At 35.6% G+C, this 26745-nt stretch overlaps 1 protein-coding gene and 2 long non-coding RNA genes across 9 annotated transcripts in view; 1 reads left to right on the top strand and 2 right to left on the bottom strand.

The window, feature by feature from the left end:
• The window catches only part of LOC126915548 (uncharacterized), a 30037-nt gene extending 10197 nt beyond the window's left edge, over window positions 1-19840 (bottom strand). Inside the window, exon 1 of the long non-coding RNA XR_007710244.1 lies at window positions 19773-19840. This is a non-coding gene — a long non-coding RNA (uncharacterized LOC126915548). The remainder of the gene's footprint in view (window positions 1-19772) is intronic.
• LOC126915546 (uncharacterized) lies at window positions 19224-26608 on the top strand. 7 transcript variants are annotated; one of them, XR_007710241.1, is made up of 9 exons: window positions 19224-19583; window positions 19766-19904; window positions 20132-21329; window positions 21394-22028; window positions 22101-22191; window positions 22291-22605; window positions 23185-23435; window positions 25885-26045; window positions 26139-26608. It is a non-coding gene; the product is annotated as an uncharacterized LOC126915546 (long non-coding RNA). The 7 variants fall into 7 exon arrangements; XR_007710238.1 differs by having other exon boundaries at window positions 25885-26051; XR_007710239.1 differs by having other exon boundaries at window positions 19225-19583; window positions 25885-26608.
• LOC126915542 (uncharacterized) lies at window positions 23312-25891 on the bottom strand. Its single transcript, XM_050720305.1, has 4 exons — window positions 24296-25891; window positions 24121-24220; window positions 23936-24037; window positions 23312-23512 (listed from the first exon to the last, which is right to left on the bottom strand). Exons 1-4 carry the CDS (start codon window positions 24685-24687, stop codon window positions 23312-23314), a joined length of 795 nt encoding a protein of 264 aa, XP_050576262.1. The 5' UTR covers window positions 24688-25891.
• Window positions 26609-26745: the final 137 nt, after the last annotated feature.

Raw genomic sequence — 26745 nt, 5'->3', positions numbered from 1 at the left:
AATCGTAATTGAATTTTATGACACGATAGACTCGTCGTTAAATTGTGAAGCAGGTAGGGTGATTTATCATAGAAACTGTATACCGTTGCGATGAATACTTCATTGATGCGCTTGATGGGTATTTGTTGGTTTCGGTAGACATTTAGAAGGACGAGATGATCTAATTTGATCTTTTACAACTACAAACGCTAATGCGACCCAGAAAATATTTACACAGCGGAATATTAGATCGTCCTTTCAAATACTTTCAATTTTTAGAACGTTTCTATTTTCTTAATGTAACGTTCCCGAACGAAGGTCACATGATTTTCGTAACACTCTTTCTATTCTTTTAATAATACTGTAACAAATATTGCAAATAAGACTATTGAGTTTTATCTTCATTTTGAAACCATAAAACATAAATATTGTTACTTTAAACATTACACAGCTTCCAGTAACTGTTTGACACAGGCACACATTTAATAACCACGTATAAATAAAACACGTATTATAGTATAAGTTGATTATATTTACGTTTTTTGAAATATTTTATATAACTGACTCAAGTTGCAAGTTTCTGTAGATTAGTACATCGAGCAATTTCAATTGGTGTAGAGTCTAGTCTGACTTACTGCAACGAAATGCTCGAGCTAACGCAATTCCGCGTTTTGGAAACATGATTACAATGTACGAATGTCATACGAGGTTATTTATGTATTAGTTAGCTGATGTTTAGAGGGATTAAAGTATACGGATCTAGACGATTCGTTGCCTGTTTACGACTGAACATTATCATCTTGTTTATTTATCTGACGCGAAATCCTTCTCTTTTTCTTCGATTAAATTCCTATCATTCCTTGCATACAGTTTCTTCGATATAGAATCTTATGAACACCGATCAGGTCTCAACCCGCTGTTATCGATTAATTCTTCACTGAAGTGGAAAATAACCTAACAAAAACAAGGTAAACTGCAACATTGATCGCATCGATGCCGTTTCACGTTTTTACCCCGCGCTAAGTTCGTCGTTGTAAACACGTTGCTGTCGGAACGTTTAAATAAAAAAGCTAAATATTCTTATAAACTTCGAACAATTTTATACTTGATAACCGGATCGATCTACGTTCAATTTCTTTTTGGAAATGATCTTACATATATACTTCGTCTTAAAGAATTTTTCTTTATAGTTATCGTCGTGTGTTACGAATTAGAAAAGTTCGACAATCTCTTGTATCGTTTAAAATGTTAATTAAAATAAACAACACATATGTACATAAGAATAAAAAGCATGAGAAATATGGGAAACTTCAAATGTTTCGATATATCTTGAAAAATGACAAAATTCTAAACAGGACGTTTCAATTAAGAAAGACAGTATTAATAATTAGTAGAAAGTAATATGTATTTCTTATAAAGTAAAAAATATCGCTGTTGAACTGCCTTCGTAAAAGCTCTCGAGACATTCTTACTGGCCGTGATACGCGGTGAATTTCTTCCCCTCGACGTCGAAAGTTCAAACTGTTGAAAGTCTGCATTCTGCAACGCAACCATTGCCACGCGCATACGTCTATGAATCGTGAGCTTCTCGTATTATTATTGTTGCGTCTATATTTAGTCGCAATTAATCAGCTGTCGGGTGTATCCGCTTCAGCGGTGTTATTTTTTAACAAACCCTTGCAAAGAATGTCGTGCTCTGCTTTGCTCCATCAACGTACTATGAAACCGCACGATTCACAAGCATTTCAATTAATTATTCCCATTGTGTTTGTGACCGTGATATAGCTCTACGAATAAAAGTAATTGAGAAAATAAGAGTGTTGTCACGTGTGATGTAGTACCGTCGACAAGAAAATAAACATGAATTCCAATAATATCATTTAAGTGTACGAGAAGAACATGAATGAAAAGACAACGTTTAAGTTAATTAGTTGTATGTATGCAAATACAGTAACACGTTGATCACGCGGGTTTTCCCTTTTTAAATCGATAGTTTATAGTTGTATGAATCATTATGATAAGTTATTGGCGACTCATGGCCAGATGAAATTATAGATTGAATTTTATAAACCTTGAAATTAATATAAAACAGAAATAACATTTTTTGAATACAAATGTAATAATTTTATTCGACTTTAATTCATTGTTTTCCAATCCTTCTTCTACAAGGTTTAACAAGCAACTAACTAAATTTCTAATTATTCCAAATTTTCCATTAATTAATATATCGTTAATCGGTACTTTGGTAATTGAAGTTCTACCGTACATCTTATACACGTATCTTATAACTAAATTTCTAATTATTCTAAATTTTCCATTAATTGATATATCGTTAATCGGTACGTTGGTAATTGAAGTTCTACATCTTATACACGTATAGAATTAATTAATGTACGTGGACATGGTGTAACTGTATGTATCGTAAAATTTCTAGCAATTTCAATATTTCGATGCTCATTTCCAATTGCGTTCTTGATTATTAATATATCATGTCATCGAGAAATTATACAATATGTAAAGAGAGTATAGCGAACAATCGAGTCGTGTTTCTACGGCTTTCGATATCTCTGCTGCACCCCTCTTTATCGAATTTTATTTCAGCCGTGCGAGAATAATGAACTCAATTTCTATTGTTCCTTTAAATGTCCATAATCTATTGTTCGGGTTCCATGAAAGCACGCGAACGCCTACGCGCTCAAGAACCAGCTATGAGTAATAACAGTCAGGGTGTATTATGTAAAATGACCTATTTCGATCATGGATTTCGTTTCGCCGAATTTCTCCAATGTTTTACATAGTGCAGTTGCATTATAGAATAATTCTCGTAGCAGTTTGCTTTAATAACTTCAAACGGTTAAGTAACCAGAAACATCAGAATAGTCCGTCGTTCAGCTCACTTTTCTCCTTATTTCGTATCATCGGTTTATTAAGACAGTGACAAGATTAAAAAAAGTAAACTTTTTCAGAAAATTGGAAATATAAATACCCGTAGGACAAAGTAATAAAACACCTGGAATTACGAAAGTATCTAATTAAGGAATCGAGACGTTAATCAGCGCTTGTAATCTAAGCTACACCGTCCTAATAAACAGATAACTTTTCAAATATCACAACTTCGATAATTTTTTCAATATATCCGACGATTAGCATCGTATTGATCAACTTGACAAAAAGAAAGAGAATTTAATTCACATCGTTCAGCGGTGTAAAGGTCCAAAAAATCGACGTGTCACGCTCGAGGAACGAGTCTATGCTGTTGCAAATTGATTAGATCGTTCTTCCGCCTGTCAGTCCCGCGAAGATTCTTGCCTTTATAATCGACGACAATTTCACGGACGAAGAGCGAAGTGGATCGCCAGTTGAAGATTAGCAAAGTCGACGATAAACTGTAGGATCGATAAATTCACGGTCGTGGTGTCGGTACACGCGTTACATAAGCGATACAGGACGTTGCCTCGATCTATCCTTGGCAACTCGACCAAATGGACGTCGAATCGCTCGGCATTGTTCCCTTGATCCAAGGGTCTAAGGGACCCTTCGATCTTTGAATCGTAGACGAGTTTGCAATTGAGACCACACGTTCGTTTCTGAATTGCTGCTCCCTACCACCTCCTTCCCATAACTCGATTTTCATTCAGCGGCCTCGCGAATTGAAAGTTCCAACTAACGGCAGGTACATGTTTTCTGGAATATCGTAATGGAAGGAGAACTTACGTGAATCTAACGGTAAGTTGTTCGATGTTGCGTTACTATGAATGACATTTGTTACTTCTCAAAAGTTGAATACTTCATCCTTTTTGATCGATTCTTATAGGAGAGAATTTGATTAACATATAATTTATTCCAGGTAGCTAATTTTGTCATGGAAATGTAGAATGCTCGAGAAGGACACGAGTGCAAAAGAAATATTGTTTATTTGAATATTGTATGAGATTTTATGTAATCTATACCGCGAAGAGGAAAAAGATAATATCGCAATGTTGTATTCCAGCGAAAAAATAGGGCTGAAACGATTATTAAAAATGTGGTACGTGATCGAAGATAATTTTATTTCATTTGAATTTTTATGCGCACGTAAAAATTATTTATAAAATGTACTAATCTTAAAATATACCTAACTGATTATTTATTACGCAATTATACATATAAATGAATAATTACGTAACAAACTGATCTACAGTTAATTTAAATACATCTCTCGACACTTAATTATATTCTTATTTTTATTCTATGAATTATTTAACACGTATGCAGTTCACCTTAGCTCTAGTATTAATTTTTTTGGTAACTATTTTCTTTTGCGCCCAATAAATAATCTTTCATTAACATACGCTATTTTAATACATTTCTTATATTATACTTTTCTTACATAACAAACTTCGAAGAACATAAAATATATCTCTGTGCCTCGTTGTATGTAAGAACCCCGAGGTATCGACTATATAAAAACAAAAAGTTAAAAATCAATGAAATAAAATTTAAGCATAATAAATAATTGATGGTTGTCAGGCGTATCTTGAAAGTTTTAACGCGACGCAAACGAAAATTGACAGTGGAAGCCAAATTTGGTGTGAAATACGGCTTTACTATTTGAATCGTGCCGTGAGTTATTCTCATTGGATAGAGCGTAATTATAAACCTCTTCGAACAGTAGTCACGACTAGAAATTTGTTACAGTTTCGCAAGAATTTCCGTGGCTCCGTAAACTTTTCAGTCGTGCCGAAGAATGGAAAAGGTTACAAAGCCGAGAGCTTACATAAATTAATCTTCCAGGACGTTGGTCCTACTCGCCATGTTATCCTTGATGACGATTTTATCGATTATCTGACCCTACGGCATATCTCTATCTCTTCACGCCATTGTAATGACCTTTATCGTTCGCCGATGCTCACTACCATCAAACGATTTCTCTCGCATAACCCGTGTCTATAGTAACTCGTAATTTACTTCATTCATTATTTATAGACAAGATCAATTAATTCCCTCGTATCCTCTTTCATCTTATTGTACCAGGCGATCGTCTACATCGTAATTAAGCAAATCGTATCTTTTTAAATCCATTCTACAGAGACAATGATGCACGATATCGTCTTACTTGGCAGCAAAGATTCATCGCATACACGTAATATTTTTATTGATTTGTTTGTCTCTTTATTAAAAGCCATTTAATCGGAGATTTAATCCGACACAGTCCGAGTATCTTATCAAACTATCGATAATCCGTGTAATTTAAGCGATCAATTATCATCGAGAATTCTTTTATGTCGATATCGAGTTTCGCTGCAAAACTAATTCGCCGTTAAATAGGAATCTTCGTTTCGTTGCAATAGCAAGCCATGGAAATTCATTTTCCGAAGGAAAGCCTTCATCCGTCATTGAAGGAACATTTATTTTCTAGCAATTATACTGTCGACATAAAATACTTATTCCGCTTGATAATGGAACACGTGGATACTGACATGAATTAACATATTAATGATTGATTTATGGAATGCGTTCTTTAGGCGAACTAACTACGTGAAATAACTACGCTCAGTTTGCACGATATTTACACTCTCATAGACGTTTGGAAACAGTGCACATTATTCGCGAATTAACCAGATACGCTGGTATCTTATCCTGGTGCAACTTTGATTCTGTCTGCGGCCGATAATGAGCAGAAACAATTTATCGGACATCAACGACGCAATCGATATGGATTGCCATGCAATCTGTTGCTGTACAGAAACCAAGCTCCTGGAACGAAACTTGGGCAACAAATCCATCGCAATCGCATTGTAACGCTATACACGGGTTTCGCTTGAAGTTGCAACGAAATCGAATGCCATTCAGGTATTGCATCGAGTCCAGTCACAGAGCAATGATTTCGAACTTTTCGCCTTTTCATGAATTTATTCATGAGCCGATCGAAACGATGCGATGGCTGCGATTAAACTCGTTGGCCATGAATCCGTGTAATTGTACCGTTTATACCAAATGCCGTTTAAATATAAACCAATTACTTTTTTAATTTTATAATTATAACAGCATATCTTATATGTATTATATGTATTACATCTTATATGTATATGTGCCTCTTAAGCAGGTATCGTAATTTATCGTTTCATTGATCGAGAATTGCAGTGGTGTAAAAATCTATTGTTACATAGTTTTTATAAACAAATGTTCTGCGTATGTTACTATCTAAAATTTGTCCAATATTTTGCCAATTATGAAGATGTATCGCGATAGAAAATAAAATTATAATATAAAATAACGAGATAAAGAGTTCAAATAATAATGAATTTCTAACATATATGAGTAAAAGAAACGACTTTTCCAAGAGACTATATTTGTTCTATATTTGTATTTCGTTTCAACTTCTTAAGAATTCAAATAATTAATTCAAATCTTTTAAAATAATAAATTTCTAACATATATGCGCAAAAGAAACGACTTTTCCAAGAGACTATATCCGTTCTATATTTGTATTTCGTTTCAACTTTTTAAGAATGTACAGTGAACAGAATTTCAAAGAGGAAAGTCGGACGATTGCAGGTGTTATTTGAGAAATTGCAAATACAGCTCGACATTTTGATGAAGAAACGTTCTTCTCATTTATCAAGCACTTTTGTAGGCCGACAGAGTTTCAAAACGATATTCCGTACCTGTTAGTTATGGTAGGCGATGAATAACGTGACAGTTCGTGTAACAGTGAATTGCGTCGTTACCCTTCGATAAATATCGATACGATGCTTTAAGATAATAAGGAGAATAGTCTCGATTATGACCTTATAAGGATGGCATGCAAAACATTTTATTTCATTACAGAACATTCTTACCACATTATATAAGATTTCCTTTCGTTTTTATTTATGCTCGAATTGAAATTTAAACTGTTTTGTACAAACCGATTGCTCCAACGAGCTATTAAATTTCATTAAAAATGGCAAACAAAAAAATAAAATTTATATTCGTTTACCGCGTTGATAGTGATTAAGTATAAAAGAGTGTCTCGATGGTCATCGTTTTTTCGTAACTCTCTGTTTCTTTTTTTTTTCGTATATTACATAAAACCTTTCCATTTTACAATCTTATAGATAACATTTTAACTTCCCGAATGAATAAATCGAAACAAAATGATGCAAGGATACGACGCGTGTTTCGTGTCTGCGTAATTTGTCCTTCCATATAGTATTGATTTTCTCGCTATCTTCTTCGTTTGACGTTTTATTATCCGCAAATAAATTTATTTTTATCGAACGAAATTTTTATGTTCAATAGAGAAATTCTTCGAAATGAAATACCATCGATCACGTCTAAGCAAGGCATCACTTCCGTTCTAACGACAGTTCCTTCTCTCGCAATTTACCAACTCTCACTCAGCAGTTGATGCATTTACAGTAATTATATTTTCAAAAATCGGAATCCAATAGCTCTGACGATTTTCATAGCTGTAACGTTAAATACTATGTATACAACTATTGCGTTGAACGCTACGTATTCGTTTCTCCTAGGAACATAACTCCACAAACCTCTACGAAGAAATGTCTTCCAAATTTCCTATCCGTGAAACACGTCCGCCATTCGTCTTTCACGTTGAAGAATCTTTCTTCACCGAAACTTTCAGAAACGAAACCTGAACATTCAATGCGTTTACGTATACGCGGTAGGTGTGCATAAGATTACGCACCCAGTCCTCGAAGCTTCTGGCAAGGGCGTGGCGCGATTAATTATGGAACACGCATAATGCATGGTATGCTGGTCCAGTCCTTGTTGGACGCGTGCTTCTTCGGTTATCACCTTATCTGAATCAACCACATTTTTACGAATGGTTAGCTCAATTACCCGCATAACTAAAACTTACGTACTGCACGCCATTTTTATTTCCAAGACTTATTAAGAATTATTTTCTATATAAAAAAACTCGACTGCAACTAAAGGCTATATACGTGATCTAATTTGAACTCAATTGAAAACTAAATCCCGATTAAGTGTCATACCAGTTACTTATTTCTACAGGAAACGAATACATATTATGTATCTATAGATAGAACGTGCTAACTGTTCCTTCTGTACTATTGAGCCACAATGGAAACGTGATAATAATAATATTACGTGAATATTTGAAAGGATAGAATTTAAAATGCGAACAAGAATCGTTTGGTCACGGTACCTGGAATTAGAGTACAGTGTATGACTGATTAAACTATGTAGTCAACGTGATTGTGAAATGTTTGAATATGTCTGTGATGTAATTAGATAAGTTTGAAAAAAATAGACAGAATTAAAATAAAATTCGACCAGGATATAGAAACAAGAACTATTAGGGATTCAGAATCGAAATAATTATAACTGGAATGAGAAAATTGATCGCTTTATGAGATTGGGTAATGCTGTATATTTTAAATAATTTGTATCTATAAATCTCCTTGTAGCATATGTGTATTACTTAAAAGTTTGCTAAATCATCGTTCTAACTAACGCCAGAAAGCAGCAAATAAATTGCTAATAATACGCTTCTGGTTGTTAAAAATTCCAAAGATAAAATTCCAAAAATAAAATCTCATCGTGAATACGACTTTATAGTTTGTGGATTACGAGAACTTTTCGAGAGCCATTAATTCTTTCATTCAAATTCTTTCATTCGGACCAATCTTTGATCGTGGCCGTATATTTTCTCATGTCACAAAAGTTCACGCGTGAACCAATGGACATGATTCCGTGGCAAGAACCAATCCGTGAAGCAACAAGTAGACACGGTAAAATTAGAAGATAAATGAAGTAAGGTGAAGGATGATGTGTTAGGTACAATGTTGCGTATCAAAACTGTTCTCGGTTGTTTCGTGTCTCGAGTGAGATACGACCGGCATTTCCTGCACCATGAAAACGATAATGGCTGGAATATAAATTTTAATGTTTACGGCGCACGATGATCTCTGTTTCACGAGGAAATGAAGCTTACCTTTACCTTCTTGTCTTTTCTTTATGTATTACGTGTAAACGATATTTCTTTTGCGCGTTACACGTTATAGACGAATAATCTGCGATTTGAATTTCTTCCGATCAAACTAAGATTCTTCGGTCTATTAGAAAGGACGAATAACTCGGAGAGTTCTCGTTTTCCAAAGTATTTTAAAAGAAGCTACGAGGAAAAAGTGGTTGTACGAGTGATTCTAAAGAGAATTACCTACGATTCAGGTGCAAAAAGAATTGCGCTAGTCTTACATAAATCTGCGAGGAACGGAGAGCGAAGAATTCTCTCTCTGATCTTCTATCATCGGGATCGTATTAAGTGTTCGTGGAAATTGATCCATATTCCTCCATGGGTTAACTCGAACAGAAAATCAGCTGTCGCGGCTATCGGACGTAACGTCGATATTTAAGTCACGTCGTTTTGTTTCACGCTTGATCCAACGAATTCGTAACGAGGGACGCTGTAACGCCTTGTTACAGAACTACCGCTCACGTAACAATCAGCAAGCGTGTTGAGTAACTCGTTCCTTCGAGTTAGATGTTACGAGGTGAGCTTTACATTGGTGCCCACGGGCGTAAGAGCGACGCGTAACCTGCTTTACGACTATTATCGTCTTACAGAAGAAAAGGAAGGGGGGGAAAAAAGCAAGAAGAAAAGAGAATTTCGACGATGTTACGGCGGAAACGTTAGAGTCGTTTTCTTGATGCGCGTACGACGATTCTTGGAAGTTACGTAACGCTATAATTCGGTGAAAATACCGTAACCGAATTTGGTGATACGTAATTTCATAATTCTTTCTGCGACGAACAATATTTTTCTGCTACAATGTTCTTCTGTCGTGGGAGAAAGACACAATTGTGTTCGAACCTAACAGACTTATTTTTCGTATTAGTAACAGGTAGATTCTCTAATAAATAAAAATAAAATCGGGATACGATAAAAACACTGTACCCTTAATTTTCTGATTTACTCGTACAATTGCGAGCAATACAGTGTCACTTTCAAAAGAGATTGACGCGATATAACGTTACTTCCTCCAACCGACAGCTAGGAAACATTATCCTCGAAACACGTTGTCGAATTTGCATTTTGCGATAGTACGTTGTCGCGATATTATTTGTCGTGACATTAAGTAAGTTTATATAGATATGGGTTATTGCGTAACGGCTATTAATGCATTTAACGACTCTTACGTTATCGTGTACTAGGTGATTTTCAGTTTATACGTAGAAACGAGCCCGCAAAAATGCTGCTGAGACGCTATTTTGATTCGAGTGATCGAACGAAATATATTCATTCGTTAATAACAATTTTCTGTCATGTTGTCAGATAATTACATGGATTAGTGACTTTTAAAAAAATATTTCTCTTAGATAGCATAATCTATTAGGGTTAAATCCAGAATCTCAATACGTATGAACTCTATACATAAATAAATGCACAAAGTTCAATAACGTCAAATTTGAACAGATATATGAAATTCGATGAACTAAACACAGTTTCACGACAAATCATTCCGCTGATATTAATTGTACAATATCTCTAGTTTAAGAGACTGCTATCAGTCATCGTCAATAACTAATATTAGCTATCATTCGGAATATTGTATGCTTTGTATGCGTCAAGTATTGCATCAGCGTAAACGCGGTTTAACAGCGATACCCTACGCGTGCATCCGGTGTCGTTTCGAAACCGGTCGCGAGCCGCTCATTACCGTCATTAAAAGGCCTCGTTAATGAGAATCTCCATTGTGCTTCGGCGTGCACGTACAATGCCTTCTCTTTTTGTCGCCGATTTGTCAATCGACGCGACACGACGGCTCGCTTTTTATCGATGTCTCGCGTTGTAGTCGATGACTATACCAAAACGGATGCGCAATTTGCAACTTTTTCAAAGTTTGCGATGTCGAAATGCGGCGGGGGAACGCATCGATGGATCGATAGGCGATCGAAGATACACAAGTACGTCATCGACGTACGTTGCCACGCTATCTCTGTGCTTTTCAGTTCCTTCCGATTGTTGCACAATGGCTTTGCGCAATACGATGGATCGACCATTGAACTTTTCGGATCGAATCAAAGACAGAAGCGTAGGCGAACGAACGATTATCACGATCGAGCGTGACTCGATCGAGTTTCTATTTCCAGATGGATTTTAGATTTTTTTTGGATTCCGATGACGTTACATAACGGCGCGTGTCAACGTGGCGTGTTAACGCCGACTTGATCGAGCAACATTTGCCGCACAATAGAACCGGTGAACATTGTAGACACTGCTTTTATATTTCCGACCGTAAAAACTTTTACGAATCTTTGCCACTGTTTATTGTACATAGTCAAGCACGATCGAACACATTTCTGGCAGCGAGTATTAACGTCAATTTTTCAACCGAACCGGTTAAGGTGTCATAGTGTGCAAGTACACATGCATATTATATAAATTAAATGGTAATACGTCCATGAATCTTGTTTAGAAATACCATAACAGGTTTTCTTGGATGAGACGAGCAAATGTTGCAACAAGAAAATGTCGATGATTCGTTATAAAAAGAAATTTTAATTTATTCGTTATTTGTTACGAAAATGATATATGTATGTGGAAAATTGATCGAAGCAATAACGATTAATTGAATAACCATTATGAAATATTTCTAACTCGCTAAAATCTTTGTTTAATCAAATAAATCGGAAATATACAAAATATAAACGATCATTTGCTCAGAAGATAATTTGCTTCATCGTAATTTTAGATTTCTACTTGTACACGTATAAATACGATTTCAATGTATCTAAATTTGCAATTACGTTCGACTCTAACGCTAACAGGCTGAGAATAACACCTCTGCTATATCGACAATAACATCTCCGCCGTATATCCATAAATACGTGTACTATATGGAACATAATAGGCGCACCCATAATACGTAGATCGTAGTTATAATGGGTACTACTGTAACGATAGGTTAAACGCGTCAATTAGGCGAAAGTTTTTCGCGTCGAAGTACATAAATTTTCCTTAAAGGTGAAAAATCACGTTTCGCTTAACGTTAGTTTTCTATCATAAGACACAGTCTTGTGTATCTACCGTAGACGATATTTTAACGAGTTATCGAGGCGCGGTTGCATGGCGCATAAATCAGGGAAATCGTGCCGATCTCGTCTCTTATCCTGCGTTTACGATGCAGCGAAACGAATTTCAAACGGATCGGATCGTGAGAAGGGCGACGAGCACCGGATTTGCCGCTTGTCGGCTTAGAAAGGATTACGTTATCGTAATTGAACGTTGCTCCAGATATGCTAATACAGGACTGTTCGTAATTATTTAGCTGTGCTTGCGATAGACTCCTACGTGAATGTTATTCGATAGAGCTATGGATACCGCCGTACACCTTTTACGCAAACTATATCTGGTTTAGATATAAAAATCGAGTATTTAACATACTTAATGCATTTTAATCATCTTCCAATTTTTTTTATATTAATTTATTCTTTTTCCAAAAATTAGACGTAAAACTCAACATTAACATGAAACTACAATTATAATTTTTTAATTTTTTACGCATTATGGGTATCCTATATATTTTTGTACGTTTACATGTGTATAAACGTCGGTAGTCTAGTTATAGACAGTTCCTTACAATTTAGATCTGTTATTTATATGCTTGTCTTTCCTTTTTAGAATGCAGTTTTCATATTTGAGTTACAACACTATTGCGTAAAGGAACGATCGTTCGAATTATATATGCGTACACTATAAGCGTCGTTAGACGTGGAAGCGTGCAATCTATCACTAGTGAAATATTTGTCAGAGTAATTGAACAAAGAACGTAACAGAATTTTTATAGCGATCTCGTAAGAGCCTAGACGTTATCTTCCTATTATAATAGGTCACGTCGCAACAGCTGCCAGTCGCATAGAAAATTATTCACAAAGGACAGATCTGAATCACGAGTTCTCCGGTAGACAATAAAGCAGAAAGATTAACGCGTTACTCATTGCCAGAGATATTAACTCGTTGCTTTATGGCCGAAGCCTTTTATTCCCGAAGTATATTACGCTGGTTATCATTGAAAACTAGCCCTTGTCTAGACTTAGGTATTTAGGCGTGTAAACATCTTGAACGGAAAGAACAAAAAGCGTATCGTAATCGCTGTGTACGAAGGCTTAACCGTTTACCTATACGTACATATGTAAATACGATATAATGCATTAATGAAGGTAATATGAATTCTCTATTAGCAACCTAATCGTCGAAAAACGATTTAGATATATGCATGAATTTATTAACAAGTATATTATATGACACAAGCTTGTAAAATTGATAATAGTTGGTAAGTGATACGGATAAGATGGTACAGTCACGAAGATTAACGTAAACTTTAAGACAATTAGCGACCTTAGATTGTTCCAAATTGAAAAAATCTTTGAACGATATTCGAAAAGCGTTGAAAATTTCTGTGTAAAATCACAAAATATAGATATTGAGAAGAGAATGCGATATGAATATAACTAGAGAAATGGGATCTGGATAGAGAATTGCTTGATCTATGCACTTTTTTATTCGCACTCTTAAATTTCTCATAAATACATACAAACCCACAGTATTGAATATTCCAACTTATCCATCCCGTCATACGACAAGCACAAAAGTGCAAATAACACAATCCAGACAATTATCTTTATTATTCTCTTCTCCTCTCCAGCTTGGAAACTACAGCGTTGAAATCGTAACAGTTTCGTTTTTGCGTAATAAACACGCTTGGTTGTGTAGCAGCGCATGATATCATAGGTAAGTATGCAACGATTGCGTTCTCACAATTGGTCGTGGTTAAACAGTGCAACACACGGTCACAGTTTACTACAATGGGGAGCAAAAATCTGCACGTGAAAGTATCCGGGCTTTGACTTGCCGCTTACGTAAGACGAGTGGGAGTAAAGAGCTTTAAAAGCGTACGACTGCGTATTGTTCGGTAGACACCTATGGTGAATCGATAATAAAAATAACGGAATTATCGTGGCCTCGTTGTCGCGTGGCTGGTTTACCAGTGCTGTCCGACGTTCTTTCAATTAGGTAGAGAATAACTTCCCATATACACTGTGATAAAAAAGTCGAAGACAGACGAAACCGTACGATAAAAATCAAATTATAAGATTGTTACATAGAGAACAAGATATTAGCCCTTAAAGAATGTCACGGAGTAAAATTAGTTAAAAAACCATCGTTTCATGATAATATCAACGCAACGTTATTTGCAATTACTGCGAACGATAATATTTATACTTTACATCTAGTGTTGGATAATAATAAAACGTTTAATTCCACTTGTTTAATTTTACTAATTTTTTAATTAAAAAACGACATGTTACCGTAAACCTTCAACCATGATAATTTTTAAGCTAATATCGATATTGTTTTTTCTGTGCATATTTGGCTTGGGTATTTGTGTCACTTTTATAGAAATAGCTGTGTGAGAACGACTTGTCTTTAAAGAACAATGAATTACTTCTCTTTTCTCGGACTCATCAAAGCGTCTAAATTTGTAAGAGGAAAAGAGGCGCTAAGGGAATGATTTAATGGAGTCTTGGCTCATTTCGCTTTACTCGCAAGGAAGTTCTAGGGGAGCTGTCTTCTATATCAGTCAATTCGGACAGCAGTGATGCAACAATTCAAGAGCTGTTCTAATTGTAAGAAACAAGCAAACGTAATAGAGTAATGCATCATTGTAATACAAATTCAAATAATTATACGGTGAAACGTAAATATCCAAAGGTACATCCATAAAACTATCTCGAAGAATACTTTAATACCTATCCATCGTCAATTGACAGAATTAGGTATTATAGCAACGATGTACAGACGAAACGATCGTTGGTACGTTCGAGTAATCAGTTTAACTGCGTTGCAATGCAGATTATGGTGGTTGCAGAACCACAGCTTTCGTCAAATCCGATTAGAAAACTCTTAACCCCGATGTTCTTGCGACACTCAGCTGCATCTGACGCTAAAATTATACGTAGTCGCATAAATCAGAAGGAACGGGACATTCATAGGAATTATAGAACTTGGCGGTCGATTTGATCAATGATATATCGAGCAATAATTTGGATAATGAAAAGCAATTTACTATCTACTATTTAGTATTTAGGAAAATGAAATTTTTATATATAGCCTCGATCGAATAAATAAGATACAGAGATTGTATTTGCCGGGAATCTAATTTATAATTAAAAACGAGAGGCTACGATCATAGATCGCCCGAAAGAACTTTCTACCAACTTTTCGAGCCTGTTAATAAACAATCTTGTTTATCAAAAAATTCCGTTATAAACGTGAAATTATTATAATATAGGAAATACGAAAAAATGTTAAAACAACGAAAGTCATTTCGCACGATCGAAGATCTAATTATCGTTTGATACGATAAAAGAGAAAAATACAGAGATGATATTTATGTTTTGTATCGAATGTATTTATCGAACGAATACTTTATTTGTCGTTTAAATTCAGTAACGCGATGTTTCTATTAGCTGGCATCGACAGCTGCGGTCACTGTTTCATAATGAGAAACACGTAAAACAAAATGAGTTAATTTTTCACTGCGTGTCTCTCTTGAATACGTTTCCATATTATGGCGCCTACCTGTTTTATAGACGCCTATATACGCGAAGATATACGCGGAGAAAAGACAGACAACGTTCAAGACAGATCGTAAAGTAAAGTAAGGTAAAGATCGCATGTTGTTTTAAATGTCGGTATCGTGTTCCGTCGGGCGGTCGCGTGCATCACTGAGATTAATCAACTCCTACGAGCTCTGCGAGTTTCCAGCCGTGGTAAACGTAATCATTGTCGTGTAAGTTAATGATGGCACAATCATTTTCGTGGCAAAGTGGTAGCCGCAATGATCATAATTATTCCTTTCGTTGCGATTTGTATCGATATGTCACTTGATCTTGAACGAATTTCAACGATTTGTATTAGATTTGTCGTTGATTTGAATCGTTAATAAATTAGAAGCTAGTAGTATATACCGTTCTATGTATGGCCTTTTTAATCCTTGATAAAGTAAACTACGGAAATTACAAAATGCTTATGATTAACAAGATGAAGACATTTTGAAGAAAAGCGATATTTTTTTTGTAGACAACGAAAAGAAATTGCGAATAATAAGAAGACCATTGTATGATATTATAATTCGTACAGTCTGTTTAACGAATATTAATAAAAGAAGTATGAACATAAAAAGTATGTGTAACGTATAATCTTCATAAAGCGAGATAATTTCACTTAATCATTTTATTGTACTTACGTTAAGGCGTTAATCAATCGAATCAAATTTATCCTTGTGATTTTCCGTTTACCATGGAACCTCTTTCTTTTCATTAATTACAATCAGCCAGTGCATGCACGACGAATTACGCGTCTGGAATACCGTGGTGCATTTACGTAGACTCAATAAGCAAACAGAATAATATTGTACGCGTTTGCGTTTAGTGCCAAAGAAGCAAGTGGTTCGCTCGAGATATTGAGTGGCGTAGAATTGTTATATAAAGTGACCATTAAGAAGTGTGGACGTCACTTAAACTCATCGCCAGACAGTTTCGTAATGTTTTCCTTTCGTGTTCAGAGTTGATAATTTCGCATTTATCCCCTCGATAAATTTACTATGCAGAAAAACAATGGGATCTCCAAAAATAGATTACTTATAAAAATAGTATACTATAAGACGTTGTTAAATGTATCGTATAACATAGCAATGAAGCTAGCATAGCATAGCGTGAAATCTATTTATTTATTCATATTGCGTATGATATCTATACGTCGATGAATATAATACGTTAAAAATAAATCCTTTAATCGGGAGAAAACCAACTGTATCTTAAGAAAACGTAGATTTTTTTACTTTTCACACAGAGGTCGCTTCTCTTTCCTCTACCATATCCTACTCGTCTTTATGGTTTGTTTATTTCAAATGTAATTTTTAGGGAACGCTAACCAAATTCGTTTCGCGAATTATCTGTGACCTCTGATTTAAAATACCGTTAAACGTATATAATATAACGTTTATTAATAAATAACATGTTGGATTCTATACAAGTAGTTTATCAATATCGTAAGAGACAAAAATCCTCGCTCCAGAATCACATCATGCAGCCAAATAAAAAAGGAACCTATAATCGTTATCCCATTAATCGTTATTGGACATAAAACAAAGGAGTAATTACAAAACGGCGTAATCAACGACGAAGATGCATCGGGTTACGTGATTTCTGTGGTAACATTCATTAAATTCTCGTTACGTATTTACAACGTCTGATCGATCATCCGCGATCGCGTAAAAATCTGTGCTGTAACTTTATTGCATCCGTAACGTGACTCGCTGAGGGGGCACGCGCGAAATCATTAGTCTACATTCAGCTGGGTGAAACAACGATATTGCAGAACGAATCGAACGCGAGTTCTTTCCTGTAAACTTGCTTTTCCCCATTTGCAAGAAACAAATAAACAAGATTCGTATAAAAAATACAGGACAGATAATTAGAAGTCTCTTATTCCTATTGCTACGTCAAAAGTGCCATTCCCCTTTAGTTAAAACGTCTTATTATTTCAAGATCGAAGGAAGCTGAGGTTTCGTCATTTTCTTCGTGCTATCTTCGTCTTCCTTCGTTTAATTTCAAACGTTTGCGATATAACCTTATTTAAGAGACAAAAATCACGAGGAACTTCAAATATCTGAACAGAATGTTTGAACCAAGGATTCTACGTATCGGGTGAAAGGTTTTAAATTGTTCGAATGTTTCGGATTACGTGGTTTTTCAAATTATACGAATCGTATTCGCGATTTGATAACTACAGACATACAGATTTATTAACACGCCTGTCGTCGAAACAAGACTCGGGACTCCCTCTATACGTCTTTCTTCGTTGCGCGCATCTCGCGGATCTACTTGTTCCTTCGTCGCTCTAAATTTTTGCTTTCGTCGCATAATCGGAGAACGCAGCGCCGCGTTACCTATCGATCGTCTCCATTAACTAGTCCGTTACACAACGAACTATAACTATTGCCAAACAATAGATTATGCCGTGGCTGTGCGCCGTCAGTCGGCGCGTAGGCAGGGTAGGGGTTTACCTTATGCAAGCGTTACATACATTTGGTTATATTACTGACATTACGTAAACGCTGCTGATTACAAGGCGCGAGAAGGGAGAGAGAAGTGTTACAAATTGTCGATATTCAGGATATTCGTCGATAGCCGGTGTGTATCTGGGTTACGTGAAGAAAATAAACGAAACTGGTCATGGTGCGGCTGACTGTTGCACAATTCGTGGGGTAAAAGTTGACCTCGCGTTTCGCGCGCTCTGTTTTCCCCGCCTGCTAACCGCTATAGGGGACATCTATGGTCTAACTGTCTAATAACATAATTTCGATGCGTTACAATTTCTAGCGAATAATTGCTATTATTGGAATATCATGCTCGTTGAAAATTAAAATAAAAGTTACGTTTCTTCGAACACATTATGAACCATTTAATAGGTTAGAATTAACATATCAGAATACTTGTAGGACCTAACGGAATTTCTTAATCTTAGACAGAGTTATAATTGTTAGACTTTTCTCGAGTATTCGAGGAACGAATAGAAATTATCCGAACGTTATGTAAATTCGAACGAAGACACGGCTATTAAAATCTCTAATCTACTTTCAGGTATTACGTTTGAGAAGATTCGCGGTTCTTGATAAACGAACGAGCCCATTGGCCAACGCGCATCCTTATTTTTGTTTGGCTTTCGTTGGTAATCAAACATGATGTGCGAGAGGAACGGAATCGCTGACTTTGAAACGTTCACGGCACGTTACGAAACGGGTCTTCTTACCTTGTAGCGTCACATTATACATATAGGAGAGGGTCGGTACAGCCATTCGCGCGCGTAAGAGGTTGGTTACATGAGCGTGTAAATATTTCGCTTACGACGAACGGTTTATTCGTTGCGTTATGCGCACCTCTCCCGGTGCCTTAAACCTCCAATTACGTAAGCACCGCCGTTTGATGTTTATGTAACATCGTACCACGTTACCGACGAAATCGGTCATCGTCAGCATTGAACGAGGAACAACCATCAGAAATAATATCCGCTTCTGCGCTTCGTTCAACGATCCACTGATCGTCTGACTAGCGTCACCTGGTACAACGTTCACGTACTAAAGCACCGAACGTATGATAACAAGTATGTTTCTTACCTTTTTTAATTTAATTTTATTTCCACCAGTAGTCACATACATTTTGCCTGTTTGACATTAGGAACTCGCAATTTTATCGCACGTACGTACAGACTTGTCTGTCTCAGGTTCTGAAATACCGACGTGCACAAAAATCGCAGTGTTTCTTACGCCCTCTGCATTTTTTACGGTGAACACAAGGCAAAGATGATAAAGTCGGCATAGTCCGGAAGGCAGTAAATATTTAACGATCACTTATTTTCGCATCCTAATTTCGAGGTTATTTAGGCAGAATTATTTAAGAAATGAAAAAACTGTCTAAGGCTTTTTACCTTCACCAGACCTGGGATCGGTAAGACTAGAAATTGGAGCGTAAAAAAATCGCAGATGCGATCTAAATAATTACTCGAACTAAATAATTATGTAAAAACGGTAAGGCATTTTGCTATATGTGACAACCACTGTGCACACTAACGATTCATACACGTTCATATGTGTTGTAAAAAAAGGAAAATTATGTTTAATGTATATTTTCACTGATACAATTAGTTATAAACTTGATTCGTGACTACTATATTGTGACTGCTAATCTTGATTACGTATTATGTAATTAGGACGTACTTATCTCGACTCATCTTGTACCATGGCACGCAAAGCTGTACAGAAGGAGAGGGCGTTGGACACGAACTGAAATGACATCAACTTGTTATTTATATACATAACATTCGTAATTAACCTGTTAATCAGAGAAAGGTATTGTAACCATCATTCGAATTGGTAATCCCTCGAACATTATACCTTTGGTTAGGGCTCTATATATTTTTGTATGCTTTCCGTCAAACCCTAATTACTTATGCGGCGTTTACATTCGTAATGTCGAAAATTGAATAAGATGACTTTAGTAAGCTTTAATACTATGATCGTAGGAGTCTTTTATTCAATGACTACCTGATTAACAGGTTAAATCGTTCCCTTCACAGTTTCTTCTCTGCGGATCAGTGCATATTATATATTTATATCCAAGCAGAGAATAAGAATGCAAGGAAATATAAAAACATATATACTGACAAAACATTACGTAAATATCGATAGTCTATTGACTATTATAATTGACAAAAGAGACATTGGTTTCTCTTACCGAACAAAAGAAACGCAAATTAAGTTCCGGCATAAAACAACCGACAGAAAGTGTTACCGGTTTTTGATGAACCAACACGTTGAGCATGTATTTTCGTATTTCTGAAGACTGTTCGTACCAGTCCATGTCGTATACGCTTTGCGAAACGTTCACACTCTGAAAATTATGCAAGATTAATTATATGCGACAAAAATATAATTTAATTTATAACGTAAGGAATTTTGTAAAAGATAGAAATATTAATCTTAGAAATATTATCAACATTGTAATCAATCGAACAGCTTCGACGATGGATATTTTATTGCGTATTTTTTATATGGAAGTCTATGTGTTTTAAAATCCGACGACAGTTGAAAATAATTTCCAGTGAGGAGGACGAGAAGTTCCATTTTGATTTGGTCTGCGTCTGACAATAAGTCTGTGTCGATGTGTTACCAAATAATTCGAAGATATGCACGGGATGTTTTTATCCGATGCATGAAACTTTTTACAGTTACTATCTTTACAATAATCGCACACAGATACTTACAGCGTCTTGCAAATAATCAGCTGGCCACGCATACATGAATGTGAGGATGAGACAGAAGACACTAGAGTTAACGAGCTCCATTTTCGTAGTTATTGGAGAATCCTGTTTACAAATTGAATCACCGATTCCTTATACTATACATAAAATACCAGAAGATTCACATACCATTATCATCAAAATCCCACACAGAGCTATGGTAAACGTCGTCATTCCCAAGACATAAAGTACTATAAAGCGAAAACAACCGACCACTTCCTCCGCGTATCTAGACAAAGGGAAATTACTTAAACAAAGATAAATGTTTGGCTTAAATCAAACAACGTAAAACATTATCTATACCTTCTTAAAAACAATTCTTTCTTAATACAAATGATCAACATACGAATATTCGTAATTTTCCCAATTTCCACGACTAAACATTCGAATCTTGCAGCGGCGAACCACATTAAGAGAGCACCAACCACGCCTATGCATAAGTGTGCAGTGACGGTGAGACATACGCTGCTGTGATGTAAGTAGATGATAATATTTACTGGTATATAATTAACTTCAAACGGATATTCTACATTCACCAGGGTTGGAATCGGTAAGACCAAAGGCCCAACCATAAAAAAGGTTAGCGACGCATAAACAGCCACTACATAAGCACTGTAAAGGACGTTGCATTTTACTATATGTGCGATGAAAATTTCTCTTTCGAACTGCTGCGCCTCGTTCACACATTTCACCATCTCTCCAATTATACGCTACAACATGTTTCAAACATCAATACTTCCGACGCGAATTAATTGCCGAAGGAACGCGAGGTTGAACTTACTTGCAGCGAGTCGCGCTTCTTCCAACATATACAAGTCTGAATAACTAGTTGGGTGGAGTATATCGTTAAGGTGATACATTTGAAAAGAGCGTCCAGGTAGAAACTTATATCGCCTAAGTACAAATAAATCGAGTACAACGAAGGCACGAGAATCAGAAAAGCATTGATGACAATACAGATTTGTGCAATTTTGTAACTGCCGCGGTTTCTGTCGCTGTTGTCAGCAGATGGCCAACAAAAGCTTAAAGCTACACTGAGCCGAGTAAACTGGATTACATCTTCCGGCGTTATTTGTTTCGACATAATCTCAACAAACTTTTACATCTAATGAATCGGACTAAACACGTTTCAATTCGCACAGTAGGGAGATATGTCCAGGTTCTGGGGAGCCAGGTAGTTATTACTTTTCTTTGAACGTAGCTACGTAATCATAGCCTTACTGGTACAACATTACCTTGTATCCAGGTGCGAATCAATAAATGATACTGAAAATACGCAGGAACAACTCGTGTTTATTGGAAAGTACGGAGTTCTTGTACTGTTAGATGCTTCGATGGTAAGAATTATTAATTGCATTATGCATTTGCACGTTTCTGGTTACTAGAGAGGCACAAAGGCACGTTATTACGTACAGTCGGCAATATTCATGTTGCAGAACCTTCTTCGAAAATGGTATATGTGCACGATGCCATATATTTAGTATCTTGGGCGATATGTATAGCTAAGAGTAAAATAACAACGAGGTTTTCCATCTAAACATCTGGTAGTTGTATCGACTTATATTTCTTTGAGGATGAGTCTGGATGATTTCTCATGACATCGTTGTAAAAAACGGGTGATTTGTGATTACAAACGTAGCCAACGCGAAGACATTTGACGCGGTCGTCTGTCTGTTCATTACCATCGATAGAAAAAATAATGGACAACTCGTAACCCTACATAACGAGTAATTAGAACACTATCAAAAAACGTAATGTAAGTAACGCGGCTGTTATAATATCCACAATTATATTACAGCAATATAAATGGATTTTTTCGAGGAAATGCATCCTGAAAATAATTAGTTTTAATGTATATTTTTATTGAAACAACTACTTTGGAATTTCTTTCTTTATGAGTATTCTTTTATCATATTCTAGTCGTCACTACATATTACGTATTTAGGATATACTTAGTGGTCTTGTACCATGGTACGCAAAGCAGTACAAAAGGAGAAGGCGTTGGACACGAACTGAAATGATATCAACCCGTTATTTATATACGTATTATTCGTAATTAACCTGTTAATCAGGAGACGCTAGATAACGTGTCACTCGAATTTCTAATCTCTTGAACATAATATCTTCATTTAATATTCTCTATATTTTTCCGCGCGCTTTCTTCATATTTCTTTCTATTAACCTTCCTATCAATTATCCCGTATTTACATTTGCACGATCCAAAACCGAACAAAATGATTACAAAACATCATTATGTTTTAATTCCAGGACCGTAGACTTTTTTTACTGAGTGACGACCTGATTAACAGGATAATTTATTTATTTCCCAGTTCCTTGCCTTCGGACTCATTACACACTTATATCGGATGTATGTAAATACGCAACAAGTAAGAATGCACGAAAGTGTGTAAATATATACACTGTCAAAACGAATGATAGTACATAAATATCGATAATCTATTCACGATCATGATTGACATTGGAGATATTGATTTGCCTTACCGAACAATAAAAACGTAAATTAAGCTCTGGCACAAAGCAACCGACAGAAAGCGTCACTGGTTTCTGATGGACCAATACAGTGAGTATGTACTTTCGTATTTCTAGTGGTTGTTTGTACCATTCCATATAGTATACGCTTCTGGAAACGTTAACGCTCTAAAAATTATACAATATTATACGTAATTATGTACATAACGAAATACGTAATTATACATAACAAAACATAATTTGCTTTGTATTGTAGATATTTTTGCAACGGACGTTTCTTGTCGTAAAATTGTAATCAATCGAATGTCTACGACGCCATGGTAAATGGACGTTTACTTACTATTTATCCGTAGAAAAAGATACGTTTCTATATGTTTTCAGGTTCGAAGATCGTTAGTTACAATTTCGAGTGCAAAGGACACGAAGTACAATTTCGTAGCAGATTGCATCTCGGAGTGAGTTTGTATCGATATGTTATTAAATTTGGAAATATATTTTTTAACGCAAAAATTCGCGTACGAGATGCTTTTATTCGTTTCATAAACTTTTTCTTTGCTACTTGTCTTGCAATTATCGCACATAAATACTTACGGCATCTTGTAAATAATCAGCTGGCCACGCATACATAAAAGTGAGTAAGAGACAGAAAGCACTAGCGTCGATGAGCTCCACTTTCGTAGTTACTGGTGAATCCTGTAAATGTCGTAATTTAAATTCTGCGAAATTGTATCATCGATTCATTATACCGTACAGGAAATACCAGAAGATCCACATACCATTATCAATAAAATCCCACATAGAGTTATAGTAAACGTTGTCATTCCCAACACATAAAGTATTATGAAGCGAAAACAACCAACCACTTCCTCGGCGTACCTAGTTAGAGGGAAACCGTTTACAACGAACACAAATGTCTCAGTTAAATTACACATGGTAAAATATTCTTCTTACCTTCTTAAATGTAATTGTTTCTTAATACAAACAACCAACATACGAATGTTCGTAGTTTTCTGAATTTCCACGACTAAACATTCGAATCTTACGGCAGCGAACCACATTAAAAGCGCACCAAACACGCCTATGCATAAATGTGCAGTAACGGCGAGGCACACGCTGCTGTGATGCAAGTAGACGATAAAATTTACTGGCATATAATTCACTTGAAACGGATACTCCACTTCCACTAGGGTTGGAATCGGTAGGACTAGAGGTCCAAATATAAAAAAGGTCAGGGTCGCATATATAGCTACTACGTAACCAACGTAAATGATATTGTATTTTACTATATGTGCCATGAAAATATCTCTTTCGAATTTCTGCGCCTCGTTAACGCACTTCACCATCTCATCAATTATACGCTACAACATATTTTAAACATCAATGCTTTCGACGCGAATTAATTGACGAAGGAACGCGAGGTCGAACTTACTTGCAGCGAGTCGCGCTTTTTCCAACATATACAAGTTTGAATAATAAGTTGCATGGTGTATATCGTCAAGTTGATACATTTGAAGAGAGCCTCCAAGTGCAAACTTATATCGACTAAATACAAATAAATGGAGTACAACGAAGGCAGGAGGATCAGGAAAGCGTTGATGACAATACAGATTTGTGCTATTTTGTAACTACCGCGGCTTCTGCCGCTGTTGTCAGCATGTGGCCAACAAAAGCTTAAAGCTACACTGAGCCGGGTAAACTGGATTACATCTTCCGGTGTTATTTGTTTCGACATAATCTCAACGAACCCCCTACGTCTAATGAATTCGACTAAACACGTTTCAATTCACACACTAGGAAGAGACGAGTAAATTCTTGGCCGCCAGGAAGTTATTAGTTTTCTTTGAAAGCACCTATGAAAGCACAGTTTTTGCGGTGTAACGTTGTCTTGTATGCACGTGCGAATTAATAAATGATACACATAATATGTAGGAAGACGCGTTTATTGGAAAACAGTTAGTTCTTGCGTTCTTAGATGACTGGATGGTGATTATTGATTGTATTATGCATTGGCACGTGCATAGTACTAGACAAAGGGAAGTAATTACATACACGGAGCAATAGTCATGTATCAAATTTGTCTTTGAAAATACAAGTTTGCGTATGTAAGGCATATATTCAGTGTCTTGTGGAGGAATATTCACATCGTGGAAAACTAAATGTAAAACAGAAAAATTCTCTATCTAAGCATCTAAAAGTTATATCGATTTGTGTTTGTTTGTAAATGATACTGAACGAACTGATTCTTTTTAATGATATTGCTGTGAAAAACAAGTGTTTTGTGATTACATCTACAACTAAACCTGTTCATTGCCATAGACGCAACAAATCGACGCATTACCCAAACAGGGGTAACACGGCTGTTAGAATATTATGTTATATTATGGCAACGATTCTTACTCATTTTTATATATTCTAAAAAAAAAAAAAAAAAAAAAAAATTGGAATTTTAATGTATATTTTCATTAATATAACTGGTTACGAGCTTCGTTAATGACTATCTTTTTATGATTTCTAATCTTGAGTACATATTTTGTATTTAGGATACATCTTTTCCAACTCGCCTTATGTCATGGTTCGCAAAGGGGTACAGAAGGGAAAAGCTTTGGACACGAAGTGAAATTATATCAACTCGTTATTTATTTATTATTCTTAATTAACCTGTTAATCAGAGAAGATTAGATGGATATGATATCCATATTAGGTTTGGGTTAGCGATATTTTTATTTTTATGTATTTGTATAATCGTTATCATTAAAGCTGTAAATTTAATTGAATTCTATGTTTTTTGTTATAGATTTCGCACTGACACATCACTATGGGGTTCGATGCCATGATAACTTCCTCCGAGCAAAGGATAGTGTTAATAACAATATTTCTCGCATCTAATGGTGAATTGCATACATTTTTATTCCTCTTTTCTTATCACTCAATCACATTTTTTTTAGCGAATTTTTGTACTTCATTTATTAGACCAGGATAACGTCTCCTTGCATATCGCGTCTATGATGTGATTAAAATTTTATATCGATAATATTAATTGGTATAATTTGAATAAAATCAGGATTTGCTTAATATCGATATTTGCAAAAGTTGTAAAAATAAAAAATATGAATATGAAATGGCACGAACGTCCATAGGCTAATATTAATAAGGCTATGATAATAGGGCAGAATATGTGTCTTATACTTTAGTAATTGAAGTTGAGAATTCCATACCACACATGCTGTAATGTAATAAATAAAATTTGTGTTCTTTATAAATATAGCAACAGTTTATTAATTTCATTCGTAGTTAAAGTTCTATGGTTCGTTAGTTACAGTGATAAAATATTACGATAATTATTAAAATATAAACACGGTATTAGAACGGTATTTTACAATATTTTTTCTTCCGAAGATATT

Source organism: Bombus affinis, chromosome 4 (assembly GCF_024516045.1).
Source record: "Bombus affinis isolate iyBomAffi1 chromosome 4, iyBomAffi1.2, whole genome shotgun sequence".
Classification (NCBI taxonomy): Eukaryota; Metazoa; Arthropoda; class Insecta; order Hymenoptera; family Apidae; genus Bombus; species Bombus affinis.
This window is presented reverse-complemented; position numbering and strand designations above follow the sequence as displayed.